This window comes from Mesoplodon mirus (genome assembly GCF_964341445.2).
Source record: "Mesoplodon mirus genome assembly, chromosome: 18".
Lineage (NCBI taxonomy): Eukaryota > Metazoa > Chordata > Mammalia > Artiodactyla > Ziphiidae > Mesoplodon > Mesoplodon mirus.
Window position 1 is genome coordinate 16,900,009 of NC_138994.1, and position 15,724 is coordinate 16,915,732.

Sequence of the window (15,724 nt, forward strand, 5' to 3'; positions counted from 1 at the left end):
TCTAGTTGCGGCGAGCGGGGGCTACTCTTCGTTGGGTGCGTGGGCTTCTCATTGCGGTGACTTCTCTTGTTGCAAAGCATGGGCTCTAGGTGCGTGGGCTCAGTAGTTGTGGCTCGCGGGCTCTAGAGTGCAGGCTCAGTAGTTGTGGCGCACGGGCTTAGTTGCTCCGTGGCATGTGGGATCTTCCCAGACCAGGGCTCGAACCCGTGTCCCCTGCATTGGCAGGCGGGTTCTTAACCACTGCGCCACCAGGGAAGTCCCTATTCTGCCATCTTGATCTCCCTCCCCTAGTTAGTCTTCTTATCACGACCTGGCTCAGGCTGTCATCAAAATGCATTTATGTTCTCTGACCTCACAGCAACCACAGCCAGCAGAGGCCAGCCCCAGGTGAACAGAACTGGATCCAGCCCTGCTGGTCAAGCGGGGTCCCTAGAGTCACAGTGCCGGAGTGCCGGGAGGGGCCGTGGACTTCTGGTGCCCGCAGGGACTTCCTTTAGGCAGCCTGACACAGCACCAACTTTGTAGCTGGAGTGACAATGTGGAGGAGGGGCCCGGGGGCCCCAGATATTCACCCCCCCACCCAGGGTGTCCACACCCCCTCACTCCTCCAGGCCTGGGCGTCCCAGGAAAAGATGAGAAATAGCACAGCTCCTCCTCTGCACCTCACATCCCAATAAAATATTTATTATTTCAAGAAATCTTTAAAAAAAAAGAGAGAGAGAGAAAAGAGTATCTCTATTGCTTTCCCCCGACAGGTCAGGTCCTTGATGACTGTTGAGTTTCTGTGGCCACAGGAGCTGCCCAGGCCGAGAGGGCTCTCTGATGGGAGGTATCCACCTTCAGGCCCTGCCCTCTGGACTCAGGGCCCTGTGGCTGTCTCCCTGGAAGGGAGGAGGGGCAGGCCTAGGTGAGTGGGGCGGGTTGCCTGGGAGTGGGATTAAAAACGGGGGTGGGGTGGCAGTGTTTCTGACGGCCCGATCTGTTTCCTCAGGCAGCGCTCAGGGTGAAGGGGGAGGCATGCCACACGGATGGACGGCTGGATCCAGAGGCGGTTTGAGGCTGGAGGAAGCTGGAGGTTAGGAACACAGACACAGCATTGATGGGGCAGGGGTGGCTACGTGGGGATAGCAGGCCTGGGCATCCAGGAACTGGGCCACGTGTGCCATGGGGCTGAAGCTTCATCCCAAACCTACAAAAGATGCTTAGGAGGTGGGGGCAGGGTAGATTCTAGAGCCTGTTCTCAGAGGCTGGGGTGGGGACTGAGGCTTTGGAAACAAATCCACGGTCTGGAATCGCAGTCATGCTGGGATAGGTTTCAGGAAATGCCCAAAGTGAAGAAAGTTGGAATAGGCAAGAGGGAAACAATTCAACCCAGGGTCTAAGTGGTCCCTGCAACCCTAACTCTGGTGCCCAAGTGTGGAAGGGAGGGGGAATTTGGGAAAACAGGAGGGGTGGGGCTGCGGCGGCATGAACAGGGTCCCCCAGCCTGGCCTTCCCCCAGTCCCCGGCCCTTTCTGTCCACACCCCAAACAACTCCACAGGGACAAGGCTGACCCCTCATGCATCACTCCCCACTCTGTGGACCCTCCAGTGGGCCACTGGGCAAGCATCACCCTGTTTCCTCTATCATATGCCCAGAGGCCCCATCCTTGGGCCCAAGAAGGACAAAGGCCCGCACTCCATCTGGTCCAGATCTGGTCTTGCACAAAGCAAGGGGCCTCCGACCACCTGCTCCTGGGCCAGTGGGACCCTCTAACCAACCCCCAGCTGCTTGCCCACAACGCTGCCACGAGCCCTCGGGGTGAGAACAAGGAGTCTGCCTAGGGTGGGCACGAGACACTCGGCAGACTTGCCTCCCTCCCCAGACCTGCGCACCTATCGGCTTGGCCCACGTCCTGGCCAAGAAAGGAGGCTCCAGCCTGGGGGCTTTGGGGCGGGTGTGGGGGGTGGTAGGGCGGGTCGCTGGAGCTCAGAATCTGCTGGTGCTTTCTCCTGTGGCGGGGAGGGCCAGCCGGGTGGGCGCCCTCACAGACAGTCCTGGCACAAGGCCACCTGGCCCTTGCGGAAGTCTCGGCAGGGGCAGAGCCGGCGGTACTTGGTGCTGGAGCCGGCGCAGCTGAAGAGCAGAGGCTCCTTCTGCAGGAAGCACTCCTGGCCCGGCTGGGCAAAGGCCGGGTACAGGTGGTTCATCTCCGACTCGGTGCCATCACAGGGCACCTGCAGCCTGGGTGGGCACCAACGGAGGTGGTCACTCAGCGGACGGGGCGGGGGCTGCCCCAGCCTGGCACTGCCCACTCCCTCTCCCTAGCCCATCCCATTCCAGACCCAGGGAGATGTCTCTAGGAGGCGCCAGAACAAACGCTGGGCTGCAGCTCCTCCGCGCCCCTGCTGTGAGACAGGAGAGTGGGCAGGAGGGCCAGGGCCCCAGGCTCACCCATCAGGAGGAACCTGGGGCAGCCTCTGTGGCCTGGACCTAGAAGATGCCCAGACAGGCTGGGCAGGGGCTGAGGGAGGGATGAGGAGGTCAGGGGCTGGGCAGGGAGCTGCCCCTAGTGGTTTGGGGCAGAGGCTTTGCCAAGAGTGGGCAGCTGTGCTGTGGATACCTGCCCGGAAGGTCCCTTCTGGATCCTTCCTGACTCACTGGAAAGCACTGCATGCCCCCACTGCTGGCAGGGCCGGGGGCAACGTGGCCACGGGAGCAAAGGAGCTACAGGTGAGGTCAGCTGGGCCGGGGCGGGCCGGGGCTCACTCACGTCTGGAAGGCGTCCTGGCTGTTGAGGAACGGGAAGAAGGAGGGCTCGCAGATCAGCCCGTGGTCCAGGCAGGCGTCCGTGCAGGCCCTCCCAGCAGCGGCCAGCCAGGCCCGGAGGGAGTGCGCTGGGGGCCAGGCCCCAGGGGCCAAGCTGGCGTTGCGGGCCCACTTGAGGTGAGTGGCGTTGGGGGCCAGGATGAAGGGGCTCTCCGGGGCTCGGGCCCCTGGTGGGGCAGGGCCTGGGGCCACACAGAAGTCCTGCCCAGAGGAAAGCAGTGTCAAGAGGGAAAATGGAATACCTCACTCACAACTCATCCTGTGGGTAGGGGTTGCAGGGGGAGGGTCTTCCCTACTCCCCACTCACTAAACTTCTAAACAACTGTGTAATAAAAATGAAAAATGAGTCTTTGCATTTCTGTGCTGTGATATGGAGGTTGGGACTCGAGCTGGGGGCCCAGGGCAGGGGCGCCCCAGGCCTGGTCTCTCAGCAGTACTGCTTGGCTCCACCCATCTCCAACCCCGCGGGGAAGGAAACAGACTGGAGGAGGACCTGAAGGTTAAAGCACGCTGCACCCTGGGCAGAGGTGGGTCCTCAGACACTGGAGCCAGCTCGGCCCCTGGAGCCAGAGAGCGGGGGACCCACCTACCTGGTGCTGGATGTAGGCATGGACCCGCTCCAGCATCCCCTCACACGTGTACTCGTAGGGCAGGTAGGGGTCCACCTGTGAGCGAGACAGGCAGACACGTGGCGCAGGAGAAGCCCTGGGCCTCCCCAGACCTGGCTGCTCGGCCTTGGGAGCAGAGATCTGGGGGCTCTCACGGCCTGCATCCAGAGAGCCGACCACCCTATCCACGCAGATGACCCGCTCCCCGGCGCACCCTTCAGTGGCCCTCAGGGGGGCTCACGACAGCTCATCCCTCCCTGGCCCCCTCCCAGTTCCACTGAGCGCTTCTCCTCTTTCCGTAAAGCTCAGCATTCCATCCCCGCCTCGGCTGTGATGCCTGCTTTTCTCCAGCCAACCACCGGATGCACCCTCCCCTCTTAGACCTCACCTCCTCCAGGAAGGAGACCCAGAGCTCCACCCCCTCTCCTGTTAAAGGACCACTTTCCTTTGCACACACCCCAGACTTCCCCAGTAGAGAATTAGTGCCTGTGTCATCATTTCTGATTTATCCCTTGTCTCCCTCAGGTCATAAGCCCCATGGGCTGTGGGACCACGACTTGTTCACCATTGAATCCCTGGTGCCTGGCACAATGCCTGGTACACAGCAGTCACTGAGGAACTAGTCATGGAATGAAAAAGCATCCCCAGCTCTGCCTGTGCTCTGCCCAAGATGTGGAAGTTTCACGCAAAGCAACACGGTATCTCCCAGCCTGACGGAATGAGATGACATTTGTAAAGCTTCCTGCCCAGACCAGGCACCCGGGAGCTACATGAACTAGGTGCCCCCAAAGGGAGGCCACATACCCTCAGTCTAAATATCAGAGTTATAGAACAACGCATGCTGGGGCCGACGGGACCAGATGGATTTGGTAGCTGGGGCGCAAAGAGCAAGGGGAACGGAAGAGGTGATGAGGAGGCCGCCTCCCCAGCGCGGGTACCCCCACCTCCTCTCCACTCTTCTTACCTGGCCACCCCCTCCCTGTTTACAGCAACCCTCGGTGGCCCAGCACACAGCCTCCTTGGAGGAAACTGTCGGCCAGGCGGGCGGGAGGCGAGATCGCGGTGACCTGGGAGATGGTCCACCTCAGACTCAGAGGAAGGTCTGTTTTAGCCTTTGGCCCCACCCCCCGCTCCCCAACATGTGTGTTGGCACCATACGCAGCCGAGCCGCCTCCTGTTAATGCCGTTTCCCTGCCAGCAGCTCTAGCAATCAGGCAGTTTCAGGCCAGGTAGTGAAATCTTGCTGGTGTGCCCAAGTCCTTTCTCCTCATCAGAGATGGGTGTGTCAGAACCCAATCAGGCTGCGCTGGGTCCTGCCTCCTGTGGACCCCACCTCGAAGGGCTGGAGGCCCATCCTGGGCCCTCTGGCCCAGGGGACATCCCCGACTTCAAGCTGAGGAGGGTCTCAGGGAAGCAGCAGCTGCCACCAGGACTGATTCTCGGGACAAGGCCCCACCCATCTGACCTTGCCCCAGTTCTGACTTCGCCTGCACTGTAAGCCGGTGTCCTTAATCCTGGGGCAGTTCTGGGATCCCAGAGGATCCCCAGGGCCACATGCAGCCACCATTTCACAGCCCATCAACCAGCACAGCCTTTCCAGCCCTGAGCTCCACACAGCCAAGCCCAACCCCAGCTGATGGCCACTGAGGCCCTGGCCACCAGCTGCTGCCCCAGGGGATCCCCAGTCGCCTCGGGTCCAAGCCTTTAAGTCCTGGTTATAAATAAACCCCCCAGAGAAGAGATTTCCCCTCCAAATGTCACCCTGCCGGCTCCTGGCGGCAGCCACTGAGTTATCCCCCGCGTGGTTCGAAGCCCGTCACGTGGTGATTCTAAGCCCCCCTCCACCCGTGCGAGGGAGGGGACCATTCGCAGCAGCCACGTCCCGCCTGCCGTGAATCTCCCACCGGAGGAGCCAGCCTGCCTGGAAATTACCCCCATTAGGTCTAATTACAGGTGTGCACGGTGATCCGTCTGGACAGAATGGCAGGTGCTGGTCCTGCTGGGACTGCTGGCCTGTGATGATGAGGGGGGAAGGGGGCGGGAGCAGGTGCTGGCATCCCCCCCCAACCTCCTTCCCCTCACCTCGAATGGCCTCACCCTAGACGGAGGGCAAGCCCACCCCCACCTGGAGCCTCCCGGCTGCTTGCTGGGTGCCTCAGGTCTCTCTCACCCCTCCTCCCTCAGCCCGCAAAAGGCCCCACGACGTGCAGGAGCTGCGCCCCCTGATGCGGGCCCTCACTCGCTCTCTCAGCTCCTGCCAGCTGTCTCTAAGGCAGTTTTCTAAAACAGGATGATCAGAGTTACCCACGGTGCTTGTTTGAAACGCAAACGCCAAGGCCGCACAGGTCCTTTTAAATCAGAAGCTGGGGATGGGCCCAGGAATCTGCATTTTAAACACCACCACCACCACGCCTCCCCGCCCAGGCAATTCTTGGGTAAAGGGCTAACTGCCCAAGAGTCAGGGTGGGGGTGGGATGGCTAAAGGCAGGGGGGCCACGGGCTGGTTTGGGGTCCAGCTGCAAGTCAGCCTGACGAATTTGCAGTACCTTGGTTCCTGGACCCTTTTGTTATTGATTTTTAATTAACTAACAATTAAACAGATGTTCATGTTTTTAAAAATCAAGAGAAAACAAGGCAAAGCAAGTTCTCCTCTGACCCCAGACGCCCAGCCCCTTCCCCAGGACAGGCACTGTTATCAATTTCTCGTGTGTCCAGCCAGAAATAACGCGTGAATAGATGAGAATGCTCACACGCACAGACGCCCCCCAACATACACCCCTGTTTAGGTCTGCGGCTGGGAACATGGCTCTCCACAGGGCTGGGATCTCGCTCACTCAGTCACAAGGGATCTTGAAGGTGGAGCCAGACCTGAGGCCTGGGGGTGGACAAAAGCCTTCCTGGTCCCCTTCCCACCCCGCCCCTGCCCCCCTGGGGTGGAAGCCCCTGAGGGTTGCTTTTGCAACGGGTGCAGAGAGGGAGCAGGAACAGAGTGTGGGATGGGGGTCCCCTGCAGGGCAGCTTCCCACAGCGCCCTCCCCCATACCGTCTGTCGGGGGTGGGCGGCTTTTTCTAGCTTGCTCAGCCCAATGTTGAGAGCTGACACCTGCCCCTCCCGGTTCAGCCTCAGCCAGCGGTAGATGGAGTTGTGGGAAAAACACCCCGGTTTCCTCATTTCTCAGGACAATCCGGGATGCGAGTACCCCACCTCTCGTAGGTCCCGCCGGCATTGAGCACCAGGTGCCTGAAGGCAGGGGTAACCTTCTTGATAACACACCCTGACTCACTGGCACTCCAGGACCTTCCTTCCTGGGATCACCCCCCAAATAAACTACTTGTGCTCAAATCCCTGCCTGGGGTCAGCTCCGGGAAGAACCCAATCTCAGCCCGGGACCTGGAGGAACTTCCAGCAGAGGAGGATTTGTTTAAGCGGATGCTTAAGAGGGGGCGGGGGGCTCTCCCTGCACCACTGGTGGAGGTCCAGGGGTTCAGCCACTTCGCGGGTCAACCTGGCCACATCTGCCAGAACCAGAGATGCACCTAGGTTGTGACACAGCAGTTTCCTTGGTACTTTCACTAGAGAAACACTCACACCCAGACAGGAGGGAAGGACGAGAGTGGGGTGGGTAGAGGAAGGGAGTGGGCAGGGTGGGCAGGGATTTTCTGGGGTCATTTGCTGAGGGGGTGGGCTAAGGCTGGGAGTGCCGAATGGAAGGGACTGATCCATGGGATGCAGGAGGGTGTTAAAAAGAAAAAAAAATACAGGGACTTCCCTGGTGGCACAGTGGTTAAGACTCTGAGCTCCCAGTGCAGGGGGCCCAGGCTCAGTCCCTGGTCAGGGAACTAGATCCCACATGCCGCAACTAAGAGTTCGCATGCCACAACTAAGGAGTCGGCGAGCCACAACTAAGGACCCCGCCTGCCGCAACTAAGACCTGCTGCAACCTAATAAATAAATAAAATTAAAAAAAAAACAAAACTGGCAGTCCAGTGGTTAGGACTCGGCACTTTCACTGCCGGGGCCTGGATTCAATCCCTGATCAGGAAACTAAGATCCTGCAAGTTGCATGGCACGGCCAAAAAAAAATTTTAAAAATATGCAACCCTGCCTCACGGTCAGGACAACCAGGCAGGGCTCTGGACCCAAAGCTAAGCCCTTAAGACCGCATGGGGCATCGATGCGTGCTGGCCTCTGCCCCAAGCCCGGCAGTGTCCCCAGCTCCCCAGACAGCTGTGTGTCCTCCTGGGCAGGGCCCTCCCTTGTGGCGGCCCCTGCCCCAGCAGCCTAATGCTCTCTGATTCTGCCACAAGTCTGCCCAGAGCAGCCCAACCACCTCCAGCGCCCCACCAGGGAGGGCACGCTCAGTGACCTTGGTGATGGGCAGAGAAGGGGACCTGACAGGAGTGGGGTTTTTTGCTCAGCCTGGTGTCCGAGCTACAGCAAGAAATGGGTCCAGAGGGATCACAGAGAACAGGGCCGCCCCTGCCCCCTGTGCTCACACAGTCTGCCCGCTTCTCAAAATGAAGGGACCGCGAGAGCACACACGCACAGGGAGCCATCAGAAGCCACAGAGGTGCCCATCGGGGAGAGGAGCTGCACAAGCCCCTCGTTGCCCTCCGCCCACACCCACCAACACTTACTTGCCGGAGGAAACGCAGAACAAGAACGCTCTACCCATTTGCTATGCAAAGGTGGCACCACACAGACCTGGCCTGAAATGCAGGGCTTCAGCCCCACCCAACTTGCTGACTCTAAACCTGCGCTTTAACAAGATCCCCAGGTGATCTGTATGCACATTATAGTCTGAGATGTGCTGCTAAAAGACCACAAAGAACCTTCAAAGGTTCAAAGAGTTCAAAGAACCTTCACGCGTTCACCCTGAAAACATTTACTCAGCACTTAACCTGTGCTCGGAGTGCTCACAGGACCTGGCCCCCAGAGACACGCGATAAATGATTCTGGATCCAGGGCCGCCCTGTAAGGCTGTGCAGGTTGCTCACAGCACAGAGGCAGGTTTTCCCCCCACTCCCTCAACAAACACACACGCATCCAAGTTGCCAACCCAGGCCTGCAAGTCTGAATTCACCAAGAGGAGCATCTTTTTCTAATTATAGCAAAGACCCAAAGTTTAGGATATTGGTGGTCCTGACTGGATCCGAGCCTCACCTGGGTTCTCACGATGGCCTTGATGGCTGCTTCAAGCTCCTCTGAGTCGTTGTAGTTGACGGTCCACACGTGGGGCTTGCCAATGAAGTTCTCTGCGTAGGGATGCTGGGAGAACACCTAGCCAGGGCACAGAGACGGGAGGCTTCTCCCTCTGCCTGCCAGGCTGGGCTGCATGAAGACCAGGAGCCCCCCACCCATCTGTCCCATCTCTCCCTTCACCCCATGTCTCAGTCTCCCCCTTCCAGGAACTGCAGGGGTCCCATCTCGGACCCTCCCGATGTGGGACCAGGCCCTTCCCACTCACCTCTCTGGAGGTGGGTTTGCCCCGGAAGAACTCATGGTTGAGCGAGCTGTGGGGCGGGCTGAAGCGGGACTGCAGGAAGACACAGCCGTTGGCGATGGCCTCCAGTGGGGCAGGGCCCTCGTAGGGGAAGCCAAACCCTATGAAGAGCTGCAGAACCGAGGTGGCACGATAGTCAGGGAAGGTTGGGTATCACAGCCGAGGAGCCCCAGGAAGCTGGGAGCGAGGCTGGGGTTGGGACATTCACAGGAGGCAGCTGGGGCAGCAGAGAGCCCAGAGCAGCTGTGCGCCTCAGCCACTGTGGAATCAGGGTGTCTACTTAGGTCCTATCAGTGGCCTCCTCCTGCTCTAAAGGCTATGATTCTGGAGGGGAAAAGAACAAGGGTTCCCAAGCTTAGAAGGCTTCAGGCCACTCCTACAGCTGACCTCAAAGGACCTTTACTCATTCACCCAAAAAACATTCATTCAGCACCTGACTTGTACTCGGAATGCTCATAGGGTTGGCCCCTGAAAGGTGATCAGTAAGTGATTCTGAATCTGGGATTGCCATGTAGGGTTGTTCAGGTTGCTCACTGCACAAAGATACCCTCTCTCCACCCCGACACACACACATACACACACACACACACACACATACACACACATCCAAGAGGCCTGAAGAAATAAGTTATGGTGAGAACAGGAGAGGACCTGGCAGCGGGCACTTCAGGGCCCAACAGCAGGATCACGCTCCAGGGACACAGCTCCGGGAATTCCAGAAGCAGTTCGTCAGGACTAGTGGCCCAATGGAACTCCAGCCAGGCTGCTCCCCGTCCCTTTGCCCCCAGCCTGCCCTTCCACCCTCTCAGTGGCTCTGAAAGCCAGGTCCAGGAGTCAGCTGGGCTGGACTGGTGTTGGGGCGGGGGGGCAGGTGGGCAGCCCAACTCCTCTTCACCATCACTGTGGGGCCTCCCCTGCCTGATGGCCATCCCCATCTCTGCCCCCAGCTCTGACCAGCCCCTAAGAGGCCCAGACACGAGGCTCAGGGCAGCAGAGTGTGCTGGGCATGTCCACACGTAGAGGGGGCCACAAGTGATGGTGGCAGGCGTGGCAGGCACATATGGGCACCTCCTGGACATCTATGGCCGGGCTGGGGTGAGGATGGAGGACGGGGTGGGGCTCACCTTGGCCTTGCGCAGCAGCTGCTGGAACTCGGGCTGCGGCAAGAGGCCGTGGTTCTTCACGAAGGCCGGGACTTCAGGGGGCCGCTGGCTCTCGTAGTACACGGTGCCGTGGATCTCCATGTACTTGTTCAGGATGCTCAGGAACTTCTCCTTCCCCTGGAAGAGGAGGAGGAGGGGATGGGAGCCTTGCTCCAACCTCAGACGGCAGAGCCAGCTGAAGAGACACCCACGGTCAGGAAGTCGGAAAACATGGGGCCAGTCTCAGTTCGGCCCCTAACCAGCTGTGTGACCCTGAGGAGGCCCCTGCCCGCTCTGGTCCTCAATTTCTTTATCTATGAGTTACAGAGGTTGGATTAGACCAGAGGCCTCCAGACTATTTTTAGCCACGGACCTGTTTTCTTTCCCAAGGTCTCCTACAGAGACCAACATTTAATTGTATCCAGCTGGAGCTACTTGGCCTCCCCTGAATCCCTGATTACCTCCAAGGACCTCTGAGGAGGCATGGAGCATAGGTGAATACATAACACCTCAGCGTCCGGGCACCCATCTGACCCTACGGCCAGGGCCCTGAGCTGGGAGCTGCGGTCTGTGTAGGACCTCGACAGGAATAAGCATGGGATCGGCTGCTGGGTTCTATTTTTTAGAGCTTTTCTGAGGCTTGCAGAAGAGAGGGAGGGGAAAGTAGCTTCGAGATCACACTGAAGGGTGGGGCGTGGGGCTCTCTTCAGGGAGGATTAGTTCCCAACAGGCCAATGGGTCAGAGGAAAAGAACTCATGGTTCCCCAGGTCCCGCCGGCCAGCATGAGATCAGACCGCCATGAGCTCCAGCCCAGGTTCACTTTATAAACCACAGCTCTTGAAGAATATTATCAATGGACATCAGAATAATTGTTAACAATTCACATTTTGAAACTCAAACCGTATACATTTTTCACAAGGAGGCTTTCCACTTTGGGTAATGCAGATCAGCCCTGCCTGAGAATGACCAGGAAAAATGGGAAAATGTAAAAAACATCTATGAAGGCCCTGAAAAATCTAACAAAGAATGAAGAATTACAAGGCCAAGACCTGGGAGAAGGAGGAAAAGAGATTGCTGAGGCCAGTGTTGGGGTTGGTTTTCCTCCTGGGGGCACCTGCTGATTCCAGGGGCAGCATCTAGGCAGCTAAGCAGACCTGAGAGACAAAAGTCAGAGTTCGGGGCCTGCCAAAGATGGGGAGCCCTGATGGAAATCCATACTTTGGGTTGGAACTCTGAGGAGTTACAGCCTGGAAGAAAGGGGGGACCAGAACTAGAGCAGCTCTGGCAGGGGCTGAATCCTTTTAAAATTGTCTCAATCACTATCATTGGTTGAGGTGATCTGGGATTGCTAGGGCTCCAGCTGTGATCCAAGAATAAAAGTAAATCCTCTCTGGAAGAAGAGAGCATCACCCTTGACCTCAAATTATTTCTACAGTTTTTCATATTCACCTTCCAGAACTACCTAGAGGTAGTTTTTCTCAAAAAGAATAAAAAAGAAAAGAAAAGAAAAAGGAACCAGTGAAGTCCCAATCAAAATCCCAGCAGGCTTTTTAAAATAGGAATTGACAAGCTAATTCTAAAACTCATTTGGAAATGCAAGGACCTAGAAGGGACAAAATAACTTTGAAAAAGAAGAAGAAATTGGGCAGACTTATATTACCTGATTTCAAGACTTATTGTAGAGTTACAGTAATCAAGACAGTGTGATATTGGCATCGAGAGAGATCAACAGAGCAGAAGAGAGAGTCCAGAAATAGACCTACACATGTAGGGTCAATTGAATCCTGACAAAGATGCAAAGACATTTCAGCAGAGGAAGGATAATCTTTTCAACAAACAGTCACGGATCACTCTATATGCAAAAAAAAAAAAAAAAAAAGGAGAGGGAAGGGAAAAAAAGACTTCAACCCATACTTCATATCATATATAAAAGTTAATTCAAAATGGATCACAGACTTAAATGTGGACCTAAAACTATAAAACCCATAGGAGAAAAATCTTTGTGACCTGGGGTTAGACAAAGATTTCTTGGATACACCAAAAGCCCAATCCATAAAAGAAAACACTGGACTTCATTAAAATTAAAAACTTTTTGCTCTTTGAAAAATGCTGTTAAGAGAAAGACAAGCCACAGCCTGGGAGAAAATTTTTGCAAAGCATCTATTTGTTAAAGAACCTATATCCAGAAAATGTAAAGAACTCTAACCACTCAATAATAAGAAAATAAACAACCCAATCTTTTAAATGGGTAACATTTTTGAAGGTATTTCACCAAAAAAGATAAACGGAAGACAAATAAGCACACAAAAACATCTTCAACATCCTTAGTCATTAGAGAATTACAAATTAAACCCACAATAAGATAATACCGCACACCTGTTAAAATGGCTAAAATTAGAAAGACTGACCATGCAAAGTATTGATGAATTTGTAAAGGAATTGGAACTCTCATACATTGCTGGCAGGATTGTAAAACGGCAAAACCACTTTTCTTAAAATGTTAAACATAGTTCTACAGTATGACCCAGCCATTCCACTCCTAGGCATTTACCCACAGGAATGAGAGCATATGTGTATACAAAGATTTGTACGTGAATGTTCATAACAGCTTTATTTGTAATAGCCAAATACTGGAAACAACCCAAATGTCCACTAACAGGTGAATGGATAAATAAAGTGTAGTCCATCCATGCAATGGAATACTACTCAGCAATAAAAAGGAATGAACTATCGTTACATGCAACAGGATGAAGGAATCTCAAAATAATTATACTCAGTGAGAAAATCCAGACAAAAATGAGTATATACCATATGATTCCATTTATATAAAATTATATCAATAGAAAATGAAAACTAATCCATAGTGACAGAAAGCAGATCACTGGTTGCCTGGAGATGAGGAGGAGAGGAGAGATGGGAGGAAGAGATACCAAAGGGAAGAAGGAAATTTCAGGGGTGGTGGATCTATTCTCTCTCAGCCATAAAATTATACACTTTAAACAAGTTTAGTGTATTGCATGTCAATTTTCCCCAATAAAGCTATTAAAATAGATGTTTAAATTTAAAAATTTAAATACCTTGATTTTTTAAAAAAATCACATACATAAAGAGACAAGACTATATGACCAACACCCAAGAGACACGACAATAAAAACAGATTCATAGGAGATCTATATGCTGGAGTTACCAGGCACAGACTTTAAGATAAATATGCTGAATATAGTCTAGGAAATAGAAGATAAAATTTGAAACCAAATGGAAAAAAAAACCCACAGTGGCAGAAACTAAAGACTAAATGGATGGATTTAACAGCAGATTAAACACAGCTGAAGAGAAACTTCACTTACTGAAAGAAGAAAAGAAAACATCCAGAATGAAGCATAGAGAAACTAAAGGATGGAAACTGCAGAAAAGAGTGTTGGAGACAAGGGGATATAATGAAGATTTAATGTCTGTGTAAATGGAGTCCCAGAAGTACAGGAGAGAGACTGGGGCAGAGGCAACATTTAAAGAGAGAGTAGCTGAGAATTTTCTAAAATTAGTGAAAGATCAAACCACAGATCCAAAGAGATCTACAAGCAACTCCATGTAGGATAAAAACAAAACAAAACAAAACAAACAAACAAGCAAAAAACCACACTGAGGCTTATCATAGTAAAACTTCTGAAAGCCAAACGGAAGCCTTAAAAGCAGGCAAAGGAAAACACAAAAAAGAAATGACCTTTAAAGGAACAATCAGACCTACACTGACTTCTCAGCAGAAATGACAGAAGGCAGAGGACAAGCTAGAATTTGTACATAGTGAACATATCCTCTGAGACATTTTTAGAAAACCAAAAACAGCAGTCCCAGACTAAGTTGGTTTCTTCTGGAGACAGACAATGATTCCAGATGGAATCTCTGAGATGTAAGAAGGAACAGAGAACAATACAAAGGGTAAATGTGGGTAAATGGAAATGAATATTGACTTTGCAAAACAACAGTAGCAACAATAATAATAATAATAATATATCGTGGGGTATAAAATATTTGGAGAGTATTAAAGCACCATAAAACATATAAGATGGGGCCGGATAGAAATAAGACAGTTTAAAGTTCTGTTATAACCCAATGAAACGTAAAAGTATTGGCTTAGACTTCGATAAGTCAAAGGTGCGTGTTATAACCTTTAGGGTAGCCTAAAGAGTATAAAAATATTAAGAAGATCGGAACCAAAAGAATATGAGAGTGCAATTAGCTAAAGGAAGGTGGATTTTTAAAGGTATATCAATGTAAAAAGATAAGAAATGAGCGGAAAAGGAACATAGAACAGGTAAAAAAAAAAAAAAAGAAACCAACTAATAAAATGGTAGATTCAAAGCCAAATAATATCAGTAATCACACCAAAATTTTAAAAGGACTACTTATTATAAAACTGAATTATGGCCCTAGGAAAAAATCAAATCAAGGACATAAAGTGTTTAGAAAATGTCTCCAAAGCCCCCATTCAACTTCCTGATCCCATTACCAGAGCAGCTATGATTAAGTTTCTTGTGTGCCTTCCTCAGATCTTTTATGCATTATAAGCAGATGTACATTTTCTTTAAAACACACATACATGCACAAATGGGTTCATGTTACAGGCACAGTTGAGTAACTTTTTTTCACCTAATCATACACGTGTGTGTATTTATGTATGAAAACTTAAAGTTTTACAAAACAATAATTACTCTTAATACATATAAAGTCCTCTGATATCCTTTTACTCTATTGTTTCACAATAATTACTCTTAATATATATAAAGTCCTCTGATATCCTTTTACTCTATTGTTTCTAAGTTATTCTGCTTCATTTAAAAGGCTAATCAAGGCTCTCTGAGTTAAAAAAAGACAAATACTGCATGATCTCACTAATATGCCAAATTGAAAAGAGTCAAACTCATAGCAACAGTAGAATGGTGTGTGTCAAGGGCTAGGCGTGGGGGGGATGGGGACATATGGGTCAAAGGGGACAAACTTTCAGTTTTAAGATAAATCAATTCAGGGATTTAATGTCCAGCATGGTGATTATAGTTAATAAACCTATATTGTATACTTGAAATTTGCTAAGAGAGTCAATCTTAAATGTTCTCACCACACACACATGATAACTGAGGTGGTGGATGTGTAAATTAGCTTGATTGTGGCACTCATTTCACAATATAAATGTTTATCAAGCCATCATGTTGTACACCTTCAATACATACAATTTCTCTTTGTCAATTATACCTCAGTAAACCTGAGGAGAAAAAAAAAACAAAAAACAACCAGAGCCAAGTTGCAGTTTGAAAAGTCCACCTTAGCTCCCCCAGAAGCACTTCTGAGGCCTGGAATGTTTCCTCCAACAGCAAGGCTGGGTTTGCCCTGCGTCCGGCCAAGCAGCCTCTCTCCCATCCTTCGGTCCTTCTCCCTGGGACAGGCCCTCCTAAAACAGCAGCATCTAAGCCTTAGCCTCCAGCTGTGGGGACCCAGGATAAGACAAGCCTCCTTGGCACAACATTCACCAAAACCCTCTTCCTGACCCCGGCTGCCGCTCCCCTAAGGACGTCACGACCTCATACCCTCCTCCCTCCTCCGCTTCTCGACACCTGGTCCCCTGAACTCTAGATGGCATTTGTCCCAGGATGCTGCTATCACTCCTT

The 15,724-nt window shown here is 52.4% G+C and overlaps 1 protein-coding gene across 2 annotated transcripts in view; it reads right to left on the bottom strand.

Annotated features, from left to right (window-relative positions):
* Nucleotides 1–655: 655 nt before the first annotated feature.
* The window catches only part of MGAT5B (alpha-1,6-mannosylglycoprotein 6-beta-N-acetylglucosaminyltransferase B), a gene marked incomplete at its 5' end in the record, with an annotated part of 68,795 nt that continues 53,726 nt past the window's right edge, over nt 656–15,724 (bottom strand). The window contains 6 exons of one of the 2 annotated variants that reach the window (XM_082604923.1): nt 656–2,224; nt 2,754–3,010; nt 3,400–3,474; nt 8,582–8,698; nt 8,886–9,032; nt 10,046–10,201. In XM_082604923.1, the coding sequence (XP_082461049.1) occupies nt 2,026–2,224; nt 2,754–3,010; nt 3,400–3,474; nt 8,582–8,698; nt 8,886–9,032; nt 10,046–10,201 (951 nt within the window). In that variant the 3' untranslated portion in view covers nt 656–2,025. Of the gene's footprint in view, nt 2,225–2,753; nt 3,011–3,399; nt 3,475–8,581; nt 8,699–8,885; nt 9,033–10,045; nt 10,306–15,724 lie in introns of both variants that reach the window. The other variant, XM_082604922.1, reaches the window with a different exon arrangement.